This window comes from Podarcis liolepis (genome assembly GCF_965112155.1).
Source record: "Podarcis liolepis genome assembly, chromosome: 16".
In the NCBI taxonomy this organism is placed as follows: Eukaryota; Metazoa; Chordata; class Lepidosauria; order Squamata; family Lacertidae; genus Podarcis; species Podarcis liolepis.
Genome location: NC_139567.1, coordinates 35,000,501 through 35,022,060, shown reverse-complemented (window position 1 = coordinate 35,022,060; position 21,560 = coordinate 35,000,501). Strand labels below are relative to the sequence as shown.

The window sequence follows — 21,560 nt, the reverse complement described above, 5'->3', positions numbered from 1 at the left end:
GCAGGCAGGCAGGCCTGGAATCAGATCTGGGAAGATTATACTCTTACCTTTGTTCGCAACAGTGTTGAACAACTTTTCAGAACTGGAGTCGGAGACCTAAAAAACAATGGGAAAGAAATACACATTAGATCGTTAAGTCAAGTATATACCAACATGAAGGTAGTGTAGGGGGAGATATTTATTGTTTTACACTTCAAGGGCACAAAAAGGAGATTTTAAGTCACAGACAGAAACATAGCTGTCAACGTTTCCCTTTTTTTGTAATGGAAATTCCCTTATTCCGAATAGGATTCCTCGCAAGAAAAGGGAAAAATTAACAGCTATGGACAGAAATAAATTTTGGTGGTGGAGAGTGAAATATGGATCTCAAACCCTAAATGTCCAGAAGATGGTGCTATTTGGCCATGTCTTAATTCCTACAGTAGATCTGGCTGTGTTTTCTGGGGTTTAGGGAGAGAACGCTGAATATTTCTGCAGGTCTGTTTTTAATTGTTGCATATTCAAATCAGCAGCAACATGCACGCACACACAAACATATATATTGTGTGTGTGTATTTTCTCAATACAATACGAACTCTAAGCAATTACAAACCACATTGCAATCCGAGAGAGATATGGCAATAATCATTTGTATCCCGTTCCCTCCAAGCAGACCTGAGAAGGCATACAGGAAGCTATCCATCTGAAGGCACACCCTCTGAAGTAGGTTAAACAGAGGCATGTTTAGCCTGCTCACAACTGAGCGCAGATTTAAATTTCCACGCCGATGATAATCTGATCTCACAAACAACCACAACAGGTTCTCCATACAAACTCCCTGACTTCCTTTAAGACATCTTAGGCCAAGGATAGGAAAGCAATGGCTTTCCCATCTCTGCCCTAGTACCTGTTCATTAACCAAACTTGGAACATTTCAGAACGTCTGCACATCACATCGCTGTGCGCACCCATCACTGCTGTGGGATGTTTTATCAGACCAAGCCGCAGATAGTTGCCACTGTCTCGATGATGCATTTATCTTGGACAAAATAAGCAGGATGAAAAACCACTTTTCTCACTTCAATTGATAACTACTATTATAACAATAAAAATACTATTGCGTGTGTTTCTTAGTCATGATGCCAAATTTGAAATAAAATACGAATGGTTTTAATCAGCCATTCCGGAGCTTTGTTTACAAGAGAGCTCATTTGCTGTTCGACATTATACAAGCAGACTGGAAGCCACCTGAACACTAATCTCACCTCTTAAATCTCTCTAAAGACTTCCTGAAAAGCAAACCCCCCCCCCAATAATAAAAAGAGAAAAGCAGTCTCCATTGAGCAAATCTATGCAAATTGATACGCAAACGCACACGTTTTAGGATATTTTGCCAAACGACAGGCATCCAGCTAATTTGTTAGCACAGTCTTCCCCAACCTGGTGCTCAGTAAATGTTTTGACTATAATTCCCAGCAGCTTCAGCCACGACCGGCATTGCTGACCATTAGCCATGTTGCTTGGGACTTCCAAGAGTTGGAATCCAGACAGCACACTGACTAGCCCTTTCATAGTGCAATCCTATGCATGTTTTTTGAAAGTGAGTCCCACTCTCTTCAGCAGAATAAGCGTACACACCAAATGGCAGGCTCCCACAGTTGTAGCCACAGGAATATAGTCTTTCTTTCTAACCAGTCTTGTAAATCACAATTGCCTTCTCATTTGAACCCTCTTATTTCACCCATGGAACATGTTTACTAATGCAAAATATGCCAGGGAGTAGTATATTGTGGGGCTCAGATTTAACGGCTTCTGCGGCCGCCAGATTGTGATCCAAAGCCTAAGAGATTCACAAGCATAGCTGCAGTCAAGATCCACCATCTATATGCTCATAGGATAGGAAATTGCTTTCATGAGTGGGAAAAGATGCCATTCCAGCCATTAAGATTTCCTGCTAGCAATTAGTGTGAGAGAAAGAGAAAGCTTTGTGCATGTGAAAAACAAATTAAGAACTCGACAAAAGCCAGCTATTTGTGCTCTATGCATCTGCAAACAATGGATAAATGGTAAGTTAAATTGAACGTTAATATGTAGCGTATGAAGAAATTAAAGCCACACTCATACATTTGTGAACATCAGGGATACTAGCTGCTTGCTTCTACAGCTGACCCTACACATGTTAATTTATAGGTAAGTTCTAACAGGGATTACACTGAAATAAATTTACACAGAATAGCATCCTTTATCATTGAAAAGCCTACCGGAAAGACCAAAAATGTTTTTATTTACTAGTAAATCTTCATTTGGTGTGTTGTTGTTTTTAAGGCTTTAGTCTCAGTATTCTGAAGTGATTTCAGCAGATTAAAACTCCTTGTGTTTAGGACACAGCAATACAAAATACATTCCAACCCCCATTACTAATGTTGGGTGTATTACCTGCAGACAGATTCATCCTGCAGAACAGCCAAGCAAATCAACCAGAGAGAAGTTTGCCTTCAAGAGCAGAGGAGTCACCCAGTTTCACCCAATTTGAGAGGTTCCTCATTACTTTCCTAACCTTGCCATTCAACCGGATCTGCAACGCAGAAGAATAGCTTTCCACACTGGCTTCACCCGCTGCCATGAGTTTGAATACAGCTCTTCTCCAGAGATCCAAAACAATGCTTTGAGAGCATGTTGTGTGCTCATTCCTCCCCTATTTAATTTGCAACTTTCAATAGTTTAAAGGAAGGTTTATTATCGTAAACACTATGTTACAGTATTTTGATCCTTTGAATGCACAAGGTAACTTTCCTTTAACACATCCACCCTACTTCGGGGAGGGGGGGAGAGCTCCCTCATGTTTGCGATGACAGCAAATAATTAAGAAAAACACCATTTATTTATGGAAGACTCCTGCAGTCTCTGGCAGAAACCCTTTCACTATACCACTGCTGAGGTTGCTTGGGATGTTTGCAAATCACAACACAACACAAAACAGGTATTCCGTCAACATTGCGCTCAGAGTCATATCGACTTTTAGTAGCATGCTCCCCAACACCATTTAAGAAATAATTTATTGAGGCGAAAGAACACCTGAGAGGAAGGAGGACACATGCCTTGAAATTTTGTTTGGACTATTTTGGGGGGGGGGGGCATGAGGCATTTGGGAACTCCCTTACAAATGATCCGATTCATTTCCTCCTTTAGTCAAATTGCAGAGTGCAAACCTCTGTCCTTTTATACTGAATGATTTCCTATTTTCTTCAGCAAACAGAAGCTGGAGAAGCCAAGATAAGAAGGTGTCGAATGGGTCCCACTTTCAAATGAACTGAAGTTTTTTATATACAAAAATAAATAAATAGGGAGAGGCATGGGGGATGCTGGGCAGGAAATCAATTTATTAGCAGCAGGAGGAGGAAATTTACTCTCTCCGGGACAGGAACAGGCAATGGGATCTGCAAAGTTCCATTTATCAAAGGCCATTTTTTTCCAGATGGGAAATTATGATTCTGACACGGGTAAGATTTCATGACCAATAAACGGGGCCTCTTTTGCAAGGTGGCAGGAGGGGGACGGGACCCTTTAATTTCATTTCTTCTCAAGGCCTTCTTTCAAAAGGCGATGGAAAATGCGGATCCCGCTTGTTTGCCATTGGGGAGCCAAGTGTGTTCAGATGCGCTAACGCCAAGTTCAAATACATTTTGACAAGCAAGTCTCTCGACAGATAGAGATAAGGAACGTAAGACTCTGCCTCATCCTAAGTCAGACAATTGGCTCCATCTGGCTCAGTGCTGCTTACACAGACTGGCAGCAGCTCTCCAGGATTTCAGACTCTCTCCCAGTCCTACCTGGAGATGCTGGGGATTGAACCGGGACCTCCTTCATGTGGGGCAGATGCTCTACCCCCAAGCTATGGCCCTTGCTCCCCCAGCAGTGCCTTCAATCCAATCCCGCTTTTGACAAAAGCCTCCTCAGCTCTTCTGGCTACAGACATTGTGCGGACAAAGATGAGTTTGGGGAGGGAGCCACCATCTCCCTCCCTCCCTCTTTCATTTTCTCCTTGCCTTTAAGGTTAAACCTTTTAGCTCCCAAGCACCCCCCTCCTTCATTCCCCTTGGACTCCAAACGTTAAAAGTCAGCAAACCTCCAGGCTAAGGAAAATCAGTTCCTCCTCTCTTCCATCAAGGAATTTATTGCCATACAGGGGGATGTATTACTCAAAAAATATTTCCTGTCCAGACAGAAAAGGGGTTGGCGCTTTGCTTTCTTGGCATGAGCCAAGGCCAGGCACTTGCAAAAACATCAGCTCTGACATGAAAGGCTTTTTGAAAGCGGGATCCAGCCACCGCAAGCCACCTCCCGCCTAAAGGGGGGGGGGAGAGAGAGAATCCTCCAAGCCATAATTAGGGGCCGAGAGACTGCTTTGCATCAAGGAAAGCCTGCCCTCGCAGAACAGAGACTCTGCACGCTGCAACCTATTAGCTGAGTGCGCAGAGATCCTCTTTCCCTGCTCTCGGCCCATGAGCACAAGACGGGGACGGGGAGGGGGGAGGTTTAACACCCAGCTGCTTTTCCATTCATCCTCCCAACCCAGGGATCTATTTTTTCACAATCCTAACCATCATCCCAGAGAGCAAGAAAGCAGCCTCTCCGTTCCTCAGACACCCCATTCTTCCGACACCACACAGATGAAGGCAAAGCAGAGACAATGGAAGTTCTGGTTGTTTTTAGAGACCCGAAAGAAGGCATACGACATGTTCTGTGGACATATATCTGGTCCAAGAAACCCACAGCATGTCAGGAGATATATGTGTGTGTGTGTGTGTGTGTGTGTGTGTGTGTGTGTATATATATATATATATATCTCACTGCAAGACCACTGCAAGGACGCCAACATATTGAGGGTGATGGTACTTTACCATACCATAATCCAGTCTCTGGAGAGAGAAAATAACCCATCCACACAGCCCAAGTGAATGTCAAAAAAGAAGGCCATTGTGGTGTATGGAAGAGAACTCTACATTTTGACCTTGGTTCAAATCACTGCTCAGTCACAAAGCTTACTGGGAGACCTTGGGTCAGCCGGTACCTCTCTTTCAACCTAACCTACCTCACAGGGGCATCGTGAGGACTGGGAAGGGAGCAACAGTAAGTGTGTGTTTTGTGCGTCCCCCTGGATTTCTTGGAGGTAAAGCAAGATAAAAGGAGTAAGTAGCAGCAGCAGCAACAACAACCCCTTTTTCGCTGTGCCAGGGGGATTGACCAGGCATGGTCTGAAAAACAGACAATAAGGCAACTTGGCTGAAATCAAAGCAGGTCTGAGGAACAGCAAGAAAGAAAAGCCATGAACTAAATTTTGAAAAGAGGTGCCCACACCCGGCAGGAAAGCCTGCAGTGAGATCACCCCATAACAAAGTAGTGTGCTTAACGGGCTATGTAGAGATGCAAGAGAAATACTATTTTGGGTGGGAGTGCAGCAGCGCTTTATTTATTTATTGCTATGTACCTTCCATAGGCAAGCACCAGTGAAAAGGAAAGAAGGGGGACCACTTTGGAGTTAATTCCTTATGCACAACGCCAGCTTAGCCTCAGTCAGGATGTAACAGCAGCAATATGGTATCATAATGAGGATCTGCATGCCATATACACTGAGGGTGGGGACAGTTCATCCAAAGGAAAACGCCACCAAGCCCATCACGGAGAGAGAGATAGAGAGATTTGCGGATGTCAAACTCATTCCGTCTCCGAAACCTTCCCAATCCAGGTTCCACGCTCAAGCACAACAGGACAGAGCAAGAAATTCAATTATTTTAAAAGCCAGTAAGCCAGGACATGGAAACTGTTCGCTCATCTATTCAACAAGAGCCCTCCAGATACTGGAACACTGTTCCCAAACAGACTTCCAAGAGCAAACGGGTTGTTGTTGTTGTTTTCCCAACGGAAGAGGACACCCTCTTCTGCACTGATGGATTGGGTTGGCTTTGTTTTCTTTTAGATGAGGAAGGGACAGAGGTGATATGACAGGCTTGGGGCTGTGGGACAAACCTGCCCAGCCCTCCCCACCACCACGAATATTTTTCTTGGGGGTGGTGGGCAAAAAGGCACATCCCCCATCCTTTCAACTTGCGCCATTTCAGCGTGGACTGCGAGCTAGCCACAAGGAATTCTGATTCCAAGAAGAAAACAAGGGAGAGAAACACAGGAACCAGAGCTTCCGCAAGACCATGGTTTGTGGCAGGTCTGGGGGGCAACTTTCAATGCAGGAAGCCGCTGCCCCCATACATACACACACACACAAATTGTACTAAACCACGTAAGCCTCCCTCTCATCAGACACAAACGGTGCGTGAAAGAAAGCAAAGGTACAATCCACACAGATACACAGAAACGCACCACACCTAGCGGGTCGTTCAAATTCTGCCCCGAGCGCAATTGCATGAGGCCATTTACCTGATCGCGCAAAGGGTTAACCCCAATTGACAGCCCCCAAGTTCATGGTGTTTTGTTTTGTTTTTTAGAGGGGCGTGGTGGAGATTGATTCTCCGACAAACTCGGATCCGTCTGCTCAGAAGAAACGCTTATTCCCAAAAGAAAAACCAAACTATTCCATCCAAGAGCGAGCTTTTCCTTGTTGTAGGTCTTCCAGAGTGCACGGCCATTCCGGGAGGAAGAGTTGTTGCGACGGGGTGGCTTTACGGGGTGGGGTGGGGGGCGTAATCGCCGGTCCTTCGGTGGTTAGGGAGGAAGAAGAAGCCGCCGAAGGGCTAAAGCGGCTAAGGAAGAGGAGGGGCTGGGGTGGAAATCAGGGGCCGTGCTGGGAGATTCCAGCCGGCAGGAGAAAGGGAAGCATGTGCGCCCAGGGCGCAAAGAACCCCTTTTGGCACCGCGCGCTTTGGAGAGGCTCCGGGCGCCCAAAGACGGCGGCGTCGGCGGCGTCGACTGTTCCCGTGTGGTTGCCTCTCCTCCTCCAGAAGGGAAGAGAAAAGGGTGCCGGGGAGCTCGCAGATCCACCGCCTCTTGTTCGCGCACACAAAGCGCCTCTCCAAGCTGCCCCCCTCCCCGCTTCAAGTGAATTCCATGGGCACCGAGGCGCGCCGGCAGCGAAGCGATCCCATAATCCAGAAAGTCCAAAAGCGTGGCCCAAAGCGAAGGCTCCCCCCTCCCCGGACGGCCTGGGGCTCCGGAGCAGAAGCCGCCGAGGAAAAAGCAGCGCCTGTCCGCCGGCTGCCGCGCGCCCGCTCCCTCCGACGGCTCCGCAATCTGGCACGGCTGCTTTCCCACCGCCAGCCAGCAGCGCCGCCTCGCCCGCCCGCTCCGCCCCGGCGCAGGCTCCGCCTCCCGCTTCCCCGCCTCCGCCGCTTGGCTGCGCCGCGCGCCTCCCCAGTCCGGCTGCAGCCCGGAGTTTCGTTGGAAACAGCTCCCGGCGGGATAACTGTAAGGCAGCTGGCGCCCGCGTGGCAGAAAATCTCCCCGCGCGCGACGAATCCCTGAAAATAATTTAGCAAAAGGGCCCCCCAAGCCGGAGAAGTGGGTTGAGGAAGTGAAGTAATACACCCAAAGTGTCTTTGAGTCAACAAGCACCTAAGGCCACGTAGATCATAGAATTGGAAGGGACCCTGAGGGTCATCTAGTCCAGCCCACTGCAAAGCAGGAAGATGCAGCTGTCACAAACGGGGGTCAAACCTGCATCCATGGCATTATCAGCACCATGCTCTGCCCAACTGAGCACTCCAGGCTGTCACATCTACACTTTACATTTAAAGCACTACAATACCACGTGAACACTCTGGGTTTCCCCGCCACCCAACACACCAATGAATCCTGGGAACTAGAGTTTTCTATGGTTGCCATAGGAGCCAATTCCTAGGGGCTGTGGTCCCTTTGCCCCCCCATAAAATAGTTGAGGGGCTGCCCCCCCCCCAAGTTGATGGGCATTGCCATTCAAATGGTGTGGGAATGCCCCAACATGTGTTCAATTACATGGGGTATGGTTTACCTCCCCACCCTCCATATTTTATTCCAGTTGACCCTAACACTATTCTAGGATGCATCACCAGAAGTATGTATAGTGTCCAAATCAAGGGAAGCAATAGAATCACTCTATTCTGCCTTGGTCAGAACACACCTGGAATACTGTGTCCAATTCTGGGCACCAAAATTTAGGAAGGATGTTGACAAGCTGGAACGTGTACAGAGGAGGGTGACCAAGATGATCAAGGGCCTGGAAACCAAGCCTTGAAGGAGCTGGGCATGTTTAGCCTGGAAAAGAGGGGACTGAGAGGAGATACGATAGCCATCTTCAAATATCTTAAGGGCTGTCACATGGAAGAGGGAGCATGCTTGTTTTCTCCAGCTCTGGAGGGTAGGAGTTGAGTTGAACCAATGGCTTCAAGTTACAAGAAAGGAGATTCCAACTAAACATACAGAAAAACTTTTTGACAGTAAAAACTGTTTGACAGTGGAACATACTCCCAGGAGAGGTGTTGGACTCTCCTCCCTGGGAGATTTTTAAGCAGAGGTTGGATGCCCATCTGTCATGGATGCTTTGGCTGAGATTCCCGCATTGCAGGGGGTTGGAATAGATGACCCTTGGGGTCCCTTCCAGCTCTAAGATTCTATGATTCAATGTCACCCCTGATGGGTGCTGAGAGCCCTTAAAGGTAAAGTGACCCCTGACCATTAGGTCCAGTCGCAGACGACTCTGGGGTTGCGGCGCTCATCTCGCTTTACTGGCCAAGGGAGCCGGTATACAGCTTCCGGGTCATGTGGCCAGCATGACTAAGCTGCTTCTGGCATACCAGAGCAGTGCACAAAAGTGCTGTTTACGTTCCCGCTGGAGTGGTACCTATTTATCTACTTGCACTTTGTTCTTTTGAACTGCTAGGTTGGCAGGAGCAGGGACCGAGCAACGGGGCCGTCGTGGGGATTCAAACCGCCAACCTTCTGATCTGCAAGCCCTAGGCTCTGTGGTTTAACCCACAGCGCCACCCGCATCCCTTAGGAGAGAGAGCCCTTAGGAGGCCCCTATTCCCTTCACAGAGCTGCAATTCCCTGAGTTCCCTGGGAAGAGGGTTTTGTCATTAAACCACTCTGACAACTGTCACTCTGTGAGGCGAATGGAATCTCCTAAGAACTCTCAGTACCCTTAGCAAACTACAGTTCCCAAGATTCTTTGAGGGAAGCCATGGCATGACTCTTTAGTGGTATGATACTGCTTTAAATGTATAGTGCAGTTATTTATTTAACAAAATTTTTATACTGCTTGAGTGTAGTAAAACCTGGTTTACAATAAAAAATAACCAATAAAAATAGTTTAAAGCAATTAAATATATTTAAAGTTAAATTAAATTGCCAGTAAAATAACCAATAAAAATAGTTTAAAGCAATTAAACATATTTAAAGTTAAATTAAATTGCTGGTAAAAATGAATAAATAAATGCAGCCACATCTACATCTGTGGATAGGCTTGCCTAAGCAAGTATGCTTCAAGCAGGCACTGAAAAGAGTGCAGGGAAAGTGTTTGCCTGGTGTCAATAGGCAGGGAGTTCCAAAGTGTAAGGTAAAGGTAAAGGGACCCCTGACCATTAGGTCCAATCGTGGCCGACTCTGGGGTTGCGCCGCTCATCTCGCTTTATTGGCCGAGGGAGCCGGTGTACAGCTTCCGGTTCATGTGGCCAGCATGACTAAGCCGCTTCTGGCGAACCAGAGCAGTGCACGGAAACGCCGTTTACCTTCCCGCTGGAGCAGTACCTATTTATCTACTTGCACTTTGAAGTGCTTTCGAACTGCTAGGTTGGCAGCAGCAGGGACCAAGCAACGTGAGCTCACCCCATCGCGGGGATTCGAACTGCCGACCTTCCAATCAGCAAGCCCTAGGCTTAGTGGTTTAACCCACTGCACCACCCGCATCCCTCCAAAGTGTAGGTGCTCCCAAAAAGAAATTGATTTCTTACAACTGAAGTAGTCAAGTGGGCACATACAGGGTAAGGCAAACCTGTCTGTAAACTTTAATAAATTCTATATTACTTTATTAAATTTAAGAGTCGTGGGCTCGCCTTGCTGGAGATCTGCCCCAGAATTCGGACAACCACATTCTACCACCACTGCTGGAGGCAATATGACTCTGAGTACCAATTGCCGGCAACTTCAGGTGGTGAGGGTGCTGTTGCACCCATGTTCTGCTTGTGGTTTTCCCATTGACTTCTGGTTGGCCTCTGTGAAAACAGGGTGCTGCATTGGCAAGGCTTATCTGGTGCTCTTATAGGTTGGGGATGTTTTTGCTCTCAATTTCCTGCCTTGAGCCCCCAACCTCCAACCACCAAAGTCTCACAAGACTTGTTCCAACTCTACATTTAAAACTGTTTTAGTTTGGCTGGGGTGTGCGCCCTGCAAAGAATCAGATTGTTTTGACTCCTTAAGAAAACCGAACCCCGAACCCCCTAACAGGGTCTACATTATATGGCCGTGCAAACTTTAATTGTTCCCATCTTTCTCATGAAAGCATTGTTTTAGGAAATGTATCAGAGTGCAGATGGAAGACCTACTTTGTGTTTCACCACTGAACAAGAGCTTAATGTTTGCATTACATGGGAAATGGAACTGCTTTGCAGTGGATAATAGATCCTCTTTGTGCTTCACATCTACACCACATATTTGAAACAGGTTTAAGAAACATGGCTTCCCCCAAACAATCATGGGAAGTGTTATGTGCTGGGAATTTAAAATTGGTGTGGGATGATGAACTACAGCTCCCAGGGGGAAAGATCCCGTGTTTCCTGACAATGACAGGAAAAGGTATTTTAAGGTGTGGTGTGACCTAGGGCTGAACAACTGCTTTGCCTGATTCCCAAGGTGAGGTGGGCGTATTTGGAAAGAAGTAGAGGCCCTTTGAGGTGAGGCTAGATGAGGTGAAGTAATCTGAAGATCTTTAAAAAAAACAAACACACACACCCAATTTCCACACGAATTAAAAATATCCCCAATCACAGCTTGCCACATAAATGTTGAGAACTGAATTTAAACCAATGACCCTTCAGTGAAACCCCCTGTGCTGCAGAATATGCAGCTGTCCTACACAGGGATTGAACTTGCAACCTTGGCATTATCAGCACCATGCTCTAACCAACTGAGCTATGTATTGAGGGCCCTCCTGCTTATTCTACTAAATGGGACCCTGGGATCTGGCTCCAGAAGCCTTCCTGCAGGTCACCACTGCCTAAACCATTACTACTAGTCCTGCGCACAGTCTCCTCCCTGACAGGACCCAGGAAACACCCAACCCATCCAGGATGTAGCCTGGATCTGGTTCCAAATCAGTTTTAGGGATAGGGCTTATGTTTCATTAGTTTTCAACCCAAGTTCAACAATTGGCCAGGAGGGGAAGGGGGACAGGCAATGTTGCAAACTCAAGGCCAACACAGAAGGGTTCAGGCCGGCTTCACACGCTTGCAAAGGGGCAGCCCTCTGGATTGAGTGCTCCGCTTAGCAGTTAGTGAGCAGAGGGCTCGATCCTGCTGGATGCTGCTCACCCAGCATGCTGTCTGCATCATACACACCAGTGAGACAACTTTCCCATGCAACACTCATTGCCTCATAGCCCTGGATTGCTCCAGGCAGCCCAACCTAAAGGTGTCTCAACCCAAATGGGCCCGATTGACCCAACTGGAAGTAATTGAGTGTTATGTGGCAAAGCAGAGAGTTTATTCATGTCTGGGGCCCCCCAGACTCCAGTTCTATCATAAACTAGTGCTCTGAATGTCTGGAAGGAAAACTTATGGTCCTCAAGACCAGTAACTCCCTTATGGAATACCCATAAATGATGGCCATCTTTGGTCCAGGATTTGATGTTTTGAATCTGTGTGCGGAATACACAGAGATCTGTCTATACTGGAGCTGACTGTCTCCTTTTTGTGTGTGTGTGTCTCTCATTTTGACAAATACTCTTCTCTTTTTCTTTCTATCTCTCTCTCCCCCCCTCCTGCCTCCCCTACCCCCGTCTTTCCTAGGGGGCTGTGACTGACAGATTAATATATGTCTAGCTACGTGTCTTCAGAATCAAAAGGAAGGTGCTGTCAGAATTGCTTGTCAGAAAACGAGATTAGGTGCACTCGTCATTTCAGAGATAAGGTTGCATTTAATGAGCACAAAAAGGCTGCTTGTGGGGGGAAGAAAAGGCAGTGGGTAGGGGGTGGGGTGGGAAGAAGAGTGAGCCCCCCCCCCCGTGTCAGCTGAGTGCTTTTTTGTATGTGGTTTGGTACTACAGCACCCTGTCAAGGCCGTGATAATGGCTTTGGGGCCTCTTACACCTCTTCAGCATCAAAAGGGACGGTGGAGTGGTACCCTGGCTTTTAAACTCTTCTCGGGTGTCTCCTTAAGGGGAGAAGGAAAGGTGAGGCGTGAGAAAGGGAGGCAAAACAGATGTATATATTTTAAAGGAAGGAGCCTGAAAACATCAACAACCGCGTGGTTAAATGGATCGCTGCTCTTCCCCGCATAGATATATATCACAGTGGGGTTTCTGTGAAATATGGAACTTGTCTAACAAGTGAAGGGTAACTAATGAGAAACAGAGCACGATCCCATTGAAACCAATTGTGTTTTGTTGTGGAAAATATTTATCAAGTGCTCATTTCCTTCAAGCCCCCATGCTGCGATTTGCTGGTTATCTAACAGAGCCGTAATCAGAGCTCCGTTTGATGTGGTGTTCTGCATCCCTTCCCTTGCCCAGCTCTGTTGCTGTTTTGCTGTTGGGATGCTACTCTTAAAACCCCTCCCCTGAATAGTTCCTCACCACCTTCCACAAGGTGAGGGTTCATATTTAAAGAATGAGCATGTTTCTCCTGTCTGTACCTTTTGTAGGTCTGTGGACTTACTCTGCTCCAAGTTGCACACCTTTCAAAAATGCTGTTTAGCTCAAGAGGATTTCTAAAATCCATTTAGGGATTTCTGGAGCATTTTTCAGCAGCTGACAGCTTTATATATAAATTTATATATTTCATAAAATGTATATTCCGCTTGAGATTGTTAGGATGGAAAGCCTCAAAATGGTATACAAAACCAGCTTTCAGTTCTTTCTGTTTATTTCCATGGCAAATATGCTTCTGGATATTGTTGAAATGCTGCAAAGGGGAATCTTATATGGCTCTGCACCCCCACCCCCAGATCTGATCCAGGGCCTGATCCGGTGGTGAGCAGAGGGTTCAGCCCTGCTGGGATCTGCTTCATCTGTGCATTCCCTCAGGGTTCCCAAGACTGCACCCTCTGCTCACCACCTGATGAGTGAGATGCTAAATCCTGCTCAGTTTGGCTGTGTGCTCCTGTTCTCCTGCCAGGAACAGGTGCCCATAGTCAAAGTGTGGGGCTTTTTGAAAACCCTTTTGCAACCAGCCCCAGGCTGCCTTTTGAAAAGACTGTTGTGTGCCTCTTCTTGGCATGAAAACCAGGCCTTATGAGGAATGGTTGAGGGAGTTAGGTATGTTTCGCCTGGAAAAGAGGAGACTGAGAGGAGAGATGATGACCATCTTCAAATATCTCAAGGACTGTAACATGGAAGATGGAACAAGCTTGCTTTCTTCTTCTCCGGAGAGTAGGACCCAAATGAATGGATTCAAGTTACAAGAAAGGAGATTCTGACTCAGGAAGAACTTTCTGACCATAAGAGCTGTTCGACAGTGGAACCGAGTCCCTCGGGAGGTGGTGGACTCTCCTTCCTTGGAAGATTTTAAGCAGAGGTTGGATGCCCATCTGTCATGGATGCTTTAGCTGAGATTCCTGCATTGCAGGGGATTGGACTAGATGACCCTCAGAGTCATTTCCAACTCTACATTTTTATTATTCTGTTTTCCTACTTGCTGCCAGAGGCCCTGCCTTCTAACAGCCGTGCATCACTCTGGTGCATGGGTAGGCAAACTAAGGCCCGGGGGCTGGATCCAGCCCAATCACCTTCTCAGTCTGGCCTGCAGACAGTCCAGGAATCAGCATGTTTTTACATGAGTAGAATGTGTCCTTTTATTTAAAATGCATCTCTGAGTTATTTGTGGGGCATAGGAATTCATGTATTTCCCCCCCTAAAATATAGTCTGGCCCCCACAAGGTCTGAGGGACAGTGGACCAGGCCCCGGCTGAAAAGTTTGCTGACCCCTGCAAGTCTGGTGGACCAGTGTGACCCAGGGTTGTCTCATCCCAATCTGTCCAAAGCTCAGATCCCCCTGAATCTGCCCAATTCACTTTGGGATCCAGTACTCAGCCAGATCAGGTGCACAACGTGTGTGTGTGTGTGTGTGTGTGTGTGGAGAGAGAGAGAGAGAGAGAGATGGGATTCTATGTGCATCAAAACATGCTTGATTCAATCAACAGCCACAGCAAGATGGTTGTCAGGTTCTTGGGGGGGGGTTCATTTTTTATTTATGTGTCTAATAATGCTTTCCTGCACCTGTCCCCCAGCAAGTCCTTCCTCTTCTTCACAACTAGCATCCCTTATTGTTGCCTTATGCTCTCCATGAATTTGCTCTTTTTAAAAGCCACCCAAGCCAGTGGCCACAAGAGCTTCTTGCAATAGCACAACGATTATTATCATTATTTTTATTCATTCACCAGCACCCACACATTGCTCAAGGCGATGCAAAGTTTGAAATAACTAGCTAAGCCACATCTGAAAGCCATGCACAATGTGAAGAAGCCCTTTCTTTTGCCTGTGCTGAATTTCCCACCATCCAGCATCACTGGAAGTTCCTAGGTTCTAATCGCATGAAATAACATGGGGAGTCTTTCCTCATACCATGCATGCTTTTATAAATTTCTGTTATGTCTCCTCACTCCAGTAAGTATAGAAGCAACCCTTTTTCACACAGAAGTTGCCCAGCACCTGGATCACATTGGATGCCATTTACTACACATTTTATGACTCTGCAATGGCCCATACCCTCCAACATTTCTTTGATGAAAATAGGGATGTCCTGTTCCATAGTAGTAGTAGTAGTAGTAGTAGTAGTGGTGGTAGTAGTAGTAGTAGTAATTTTATTATTTATACCCCACCCATCTGGCTGGGTTGTCCCAGTCACTCTGGACGGCTTTCAACATATATAAAAAATATAAAAAACATTAAGATTTTAAAACTTCCCTATATAGGGCTGCCTTCAAATTTCTTCAAAAGGTTGTAGAGTTACTTATCTCCTTGGCTCAGGGGTCGCATAACTCCATACCCTCTGATGAAAACAGGGACATCCTACCATACTCTCCCACATTTCTCCAATGGAAATAGGAGCGTCCTAAAGAAGGCTGATCACCGAAGAATTGATGCTTTTGAATTATGGTGCTAGAGGAGACTCTTGAGAGTCCCATGGACTGCAAGAAGATCAAACCTATCCATTCTTACGGAAATCAGCCATGAGTGCTCACTGGAAGGACAGATCCTGAAGCTGAGGCTCCAATACTTTGGCCACCTCATCAGAAAAGAAGACTCTCTGGAAAAGACCCTGATGTTGGGAAAGACTGAGGGCACAAGGAGAAGGGGCCGACAGAGGACGAGATGGTTGGACAGTGTTATAGAAGCGACCAACATGAGTTTGACCAAGCTGCGGGAGGCAGTGGAAGACAGGAGTGCCCGGCGTGCTGTGGTCCATAGGGTCATGAAGAGTCGGACACGACTAAACGACAACAAAAGGAAAAGTGGGACAATCTGGGATCGAATCAGAAACTGGGACGGCTTCTGTAAATCCGTGACTGTCACTGGAAAATAGGGACACTTGAAGGGTCTGATGTCCTGTTAGGGTGCTTTAAACAACCATCTGCACTTTTGTCTGATCGGGCTGCAGTGGAAGGGCCTTGAGCCTGAAAGTATCAGCCACACTGAGCTATCTAAGGATTCCCAAGTGGGAAACCGGGAAGCGGGGCATGATTGCTCAACTCTTTTCATCTTTGTTTCCATTTGAAAACTCCCCCACCCCTCAACCCAAAGAACCCTCATAAAATTGCTGGCAGAGCAACTGCCTTGCTGTTTGGCTAAATGAGAATTCCAGCGTTTTATGCTAATTCACTTTAGTTTTCTTTGAACCTGCAGTTTATGGCCCTCTGCTTAAAACTGCAATCTGTTCTGGATAAAAGGGAGGGATTACAAAGTGTTTTTTAGTTTTGCAAAGGCTGCAGAAAAAATATAACCAATGTAATGTGGGGGGCGGGGGGCGGGAGTCTAGGGTTGCCATTAATACTATGAAACAAAGGGTACTGTTTTTGCCAAGTTGCAAAGAAGAAGCAGGAGCCTTTTACCAAAGTGCCTACTGTTCTTGGTTATCGGTGCTTGCTGAAAACTGACTTCTAATCCCAGGCTTTTGCTGTTTGTTAATGAGGTTAACCTGACTGGCCACATTCACACCATACATTTGAAGCACTATGATGCCACTTTGAACAGCCATGGCTTCCTTTACCCAAAGCATCCTGGGAATTGCAGTTTGTAAGGAGGGTGACAGGTGTTATGACACTACAATTCCCAGTGTTCCACTGATTGGCTGCTGAAGCACTTCAGAATTGTAGCTTTGTGAGGGGAGTAACATCTTTAGGAGACCCCCCCCAACACCACCACATTCCCCTCCAGAGCTGCACTTCCAAGAGTGGTTCAACCATCAACCCCTCATCACAGGTATCTCAGGAGAGGAATAGGGGTCTCCTCTCAGCACCCATAGCAAACTACAGTTCCCAGAATTATCTTTTTTTGGGGGGGTGGAAGCCATGACTGTTTTCAGTGGTACCAAAGTGCTTTAAATCTATGGTGTGAATGTGGCCTCAGCTGCAGTTGAATTTATTGGGGTTCCTTGTTTTTATTAAAGATTTCTGTGGGTTACAAAAGCATTGTCTCTATTTTCAAGTCACAGAGTCTTTTCTCACATTGAATGTAACTGATCTGAATTTATTGTTCCTATTGAATTTTTTGTAGTGTTTCATTGTGAACCCCCTCAGGATAATTGCAGGAAATACGGTAAAATGTATTTTTTTTTTTAAAAAAAAGGACTTGCAGATTTGCTGTATGTTCTTTTTCTTTTATCCTCTGCTCTTACCCCGTAACATGCTGAGCAGAAGCATCAACTGACAGGGATGAGTACAGTGGTACCTCGGGTTAAGAACTTAATTCGTTCTGGAGGTCTGTTCTTAACCTGAAATTGTTCTTAACCTGAAGCACCACTTTAGCTAATGGGGCCTCCTGCTGCCGCTGTGCCACCGCTGCACGATTTCTGTTCTCATCCTGAAGCAAAGTTCTTAACCCGAGGTACTATTTCTGGATTAGCAGAGTCTGTAACCTGAAGCGTATGTAACCTGAAGTGTATGTAACCTGAGGTACCACTGTATATGGGGGTTTGGATCAGGTCAGATGCCTGATTGTGAGGGGCAAGGCAGGTCAGGAGCTACAGCACTATGGACAGCTCCAAGTGACAAAGGTTGAGAGCAGACAGAGCCCTGGTGAGCCTCTTTCCCCAGACTACCTCTCCCAGGCCCAACCCTTTGTGGCTAACTTTCAGTTCCCAAAGGGTCAACTCTCTGCCTTGAAGATGGACACTACTCTTGTGTTCCCTAGCTTCCTGTCTGGTGCCTTCTCTACCCTGCTGGACCAGTGAGGTCCTGTGGGAGGCATTTGGTTCCTCTGACTCAGGGGAAGCCACCAGTGAGGGTCCAGGCTCTGACTTTACAGGCCACAGCAGTCCTGGCAGTTTTTATAGTGGTCTTCTGACCTCTATCAGCAGGCTGAGAACCCTGAATGTGGTCTTGCTCCTTAGCTGGAGACCATGCAGCCTCTGACACAGAGTCTTGACTGATGGCTGGACTCTGGGGTCATGATGAGGCAAGGATGCCTTTCCAATGGTGCAGGGACCTTGTTCCATTCATGGAGAGGTAAACTGCTTGCTATCTGAATCAATGCTCATCCACACCACCAGTGCACAGGGTAAGTCTTGGGCCAAATTCCACCCCATACCAGGATCATCTTTGCTACTATGTATCCACTCAATTGTTCAGCTTTTGAATACTCTGTTCTTTTTATTGCAGTTGTACCCCATTTCATGAATTTTGCATCACTTTGATGCATGATTCACCCTTGTCAGGTAAGATCAAAATGGTAATAATTGCAGCACAGGTCTGTTCACAAAGCTTTCTCCCACACACCATTCATCAAATAGGCAGCAATGTTGTATTTTTGCTGTTGAACCATAATTCTAGATACAAATGGCAACCCTCCACTGGCCATATAGCAGTAGCACCATCTTGACCTGTCTCTCCTATGGTTGAACCTCAATAGCAGACTCCATTCGCCCCCACCCCAAAGTTCCAGTTGGCCTATTAGGGTGGTGAGTGTGGTTATTTTCAGAGGGGTGGAACGGGGGCCTCTTTTATTTCATCAGTGGAGCACCAAAATCAATGCTCTAGGAACATAGGAAGCTCTCATATTCCAAGGCAGACCATTAGTTCATAAAGCCAGGACTCATGAGGCAAGCTGAGGAACTGCCTCAGGTGGCAGAATCCACAGCGGCAGCAGATTCCAGTGTTTATCTTTATTACCCCCTTTTTCCTGATTTAGATCTTCGCTCACCACTTCTTCCTGGATAGGGAAGTGGGGTACTATTTTGGGGTCAGCCCTGCACATGTAGCTCAGTATTGTCTTTACTGGCAGGGAGCAGTTCTCCAAGATTTCAGGTAGAGCAAATCCCAAACCCTACGTGGAAACCCCAGGGATTGAACATGGGACCTACTACATGGAAATTAGAGGCCCTGCCACTGAGCTGTGCGGCTAGCAGGGGAAGAGAGAAGAAGAAAAAGAGAAAAGAGGGGAAAGTGGAAGGGGTTTTGGAGAAACAATAGAATATATTGCACAGGAACACAGAAAACAGCATTAGACAGAGTCAGCCCCTTGCACCTCATTCGAGAGCTCCAGGTGGTGCTAAATTCTACAGCTAGACTGCTTACTGGGAACAGACTTACCACCAGCAACACTAATCCAAGCCCTCTTCCATGATCTGAGAGCGGGGGAATCACTTGATAGAGCTATCACTAGCAGAGGGTAAAGAGAGAGCTATATCCTTCCCCCCTCCTCAATGGAAGGGGTGGCCCTTGATGTGCTAGAGAACATTTGACCCATGGCTTAATGTTTAATTTGGTTGTGTCCCCTTCACGGAACACAGAACTACAGCAAATGCTGCAGGACCTTTTGCAAGCCTGAAGCACAGAGATTAGAACCCTGTAAGAAGCAAGCTGTCTTGACATTTTTCTCTCCCCCCAGAGCATTTAAGATGAAAGGCCTCATCTCTCACTTGAAATGGCGGAGAGGGGGCGAGTTGCCCAGAAGTCACACATGTCCAAAACCATTATATGTATATGTCCTCCACACTGAAAATCATCTCTTTTCCCTTTCTCTTTTCTCCCTCTCTCTCCTCCCTCTCCCCCCTCTCTCTTGTCTCTCTGCCTCTCTCTCTCTGTCTCCTTGCTCTGCCCCATCCTTTACAGCTGAAACAATTGACTCAGCACCACACAAAAAGATGCAAAGTTGCAGAGGGCTGGCGCGAATCTCCAGCAAAGGTTTTGTGTGCTTGTCCTTTGGGAACACAGCGGCGGCACCTGTCCCAGGATTTCTCCCCCTTTGGGGAGAGTAGGGAAAGCAAAGATCCTGATAAAAAAAATCTCTTTAAATAGAAGGAAGGTGGGGTGGGAGGGGAAAAAGACGTCTCCAGACTTCAAAGTCAAGCCAGATTGTTGGTCAGCTTGATTCCAGCTCTCCGGTGTCTTGATTCTATTTGCCTTGGTCAGAAAATATACATCACTGGGCGTTTTGTGCAGAACAGTCGCACCTTGGCCTATTGCTTTTCACAGGCCATCTGCATGATGTCATCATCGGCAACAACAAAACCTCTCACATTTTCCCTGTTCAGCATTTTTTTTAAAGAGTTCAAAATATGCAAGTTATTTGAACTCAGTGGTGTTTTCCTGGGTGCTAGATAGCCTGTTGCACGGCTAGGTTCCCTCTCTATGGCACCTCTCTCCTTTCTAGGAATCATCTCTATTCCTTTAACCCTTCCATTCTCTTGGGTGAAGTGCAATTCTAGTGCAACGAGAGGCAGGGAGCGGGTTGGAATCACATTACCCACATCCCCCCCCCATTCCCCTCAGAGAGCTACGGTTCCCATAATTCTCTGGGGGATTTTGATTTATTGTTAAACCACCCTGGGAATTGCCAAAATGGGAACTCGGTGCAACAAGAGGGATATATTGCCATGCTTGGAGGAACCACAAGGTTTGCAGAAATACAACAACAACAACAGCAACAACAACAGCAACAAGGCACCTAACCACCACCACCCCAAAAAGAAAATGCCCAACCCAATAAGAACTGAGCATGCTGAGCCATCATGGAATATTTAGAGAAAAATGGTGGTTGTTGTGGGGGAGTAGAATTCTCTTCTTGAGCTTCTTTCCAATCATAGTAACTTGGAGGACAGCAGTAACTCCAAACAAGAGCACTTCTGCTTGGAGAGGCAGATACATTGCAACATTTAGTCTCCCCCCACCTTTTTTGTTCGAGTGCTCAAGCCTTTCCTCATAAGCAAGATGCTCCAACACTGATATTATATGTTCTTATAGCCAAGCTAATTTTTGCTTTCACTGCCCCACCCCATCAATTAGCCTTTAGCAGTTGAAGATTCATTTCGCTATTGTTTTCTTCACTCCCCCCACCAAGAAAAAGACCTTCATCTCAATTTCTTTGTGTATCGCAAAGAGGCCCCTGCTCCAAACGCAAGTCTATTTTTCATTTGCTGATGCCTCCTCTTTGCATTCCCATTTTAATAAATGCATTATAAATGAGCAAGTAGGAAACAGTAAGGAAACGATGTTTTACTTTTAAATGCTAATTACGAGGCACGGCACAGTTAATGTGTGGGGTGTTCTGTCAATTTTTAATGTTTATGCCAAGTGTAGTCTTCAATTTAACATGAGCTTTTAATCCTTTGAGTACTGAATTGCCTTTTAATGCTTCCAGCACGACATTGTGTTTGCAGAAAGTCAGGCTGGAAAAATCGTATTTGGTACGGCTGGTGTACGTGTGCTCGCATGAGTCTGTGTGATGGAGGGGAGGTGCATCAGCACAAATGCCTCTGTTTGGAACAACAACTGGGGCTGGTGGTGCACTCCAGTCACGCTGGCTCAGAATTTGCCAAGCTATTCCTCAGAATTCAGCACTAAGGGGTAGACTGTTGGTGGAAACAGGGGCTCTGTTTAACTGCTATAATCATAGAATTGTAGAGTTGGGAGGAACCCCAAGTCCAACCCCCTGCATTGCAGGACACAGCTGAAGAAACCTTGACAGATGGCCATCTAACCTGTATTTCAAAATCTTCAACATCAACTTCATTGGACTGGTCATGTTGTGCAGATGCCCGATTATCGTCTTCCAAAGCAACTACTCTATTTTGAACTTAGAAATGGAAAGTGTAATGCTGGTGGTCAACAAAAGAGGTTTAAAGACTGTCTCAAGGCAAATCTAAAAAGTGTAGTATAAACACCAACAATTGGGAAACAGTGGCCTGCAATCACTCCAGTTGGAGAACAGCCTTTACCAAAGGTGTCAT

General features: G+C 46.5%; 2 protein-coding genes across 7 annotated transcripts in view; both read right to left on the bottom strand.

Annotated features, from left to right (window-relative positions):
• The window catches only part of GTF2IRD1 (GTF2I repeat domain containing 1), a 1,520,245-nt gene that overhangs the window by 391,958 nt on the left and 1,106,727 nt on the right, over nucleotides 1-21,560 (bottom strand). The gene's annotated exons all lie outside the window — the stretch shown is intronic.
• Nucleotides 1-21,560, bottom strand: part of AUTS2 (activator of transcription and developmental regulator AUTS2) — a 658,278-nt gene that overhangs the window by 61,099 nt on the left and 575,619 nt on the right. For all 6 annotated transcript variants that reach the window (XM_083479523.1, XM_083479527.1, XM_083479525.1 and 3 more), the window contains one exon: nucleotides 48-96. In XM_083479523.1, the coding sequence (XP_083335649.1) occupies nucleotides 48-96 (49 nt within the window). The remainder of the gene's footprint in view (nucleotides 1-47; nucleotides 97-21,560) is intronic.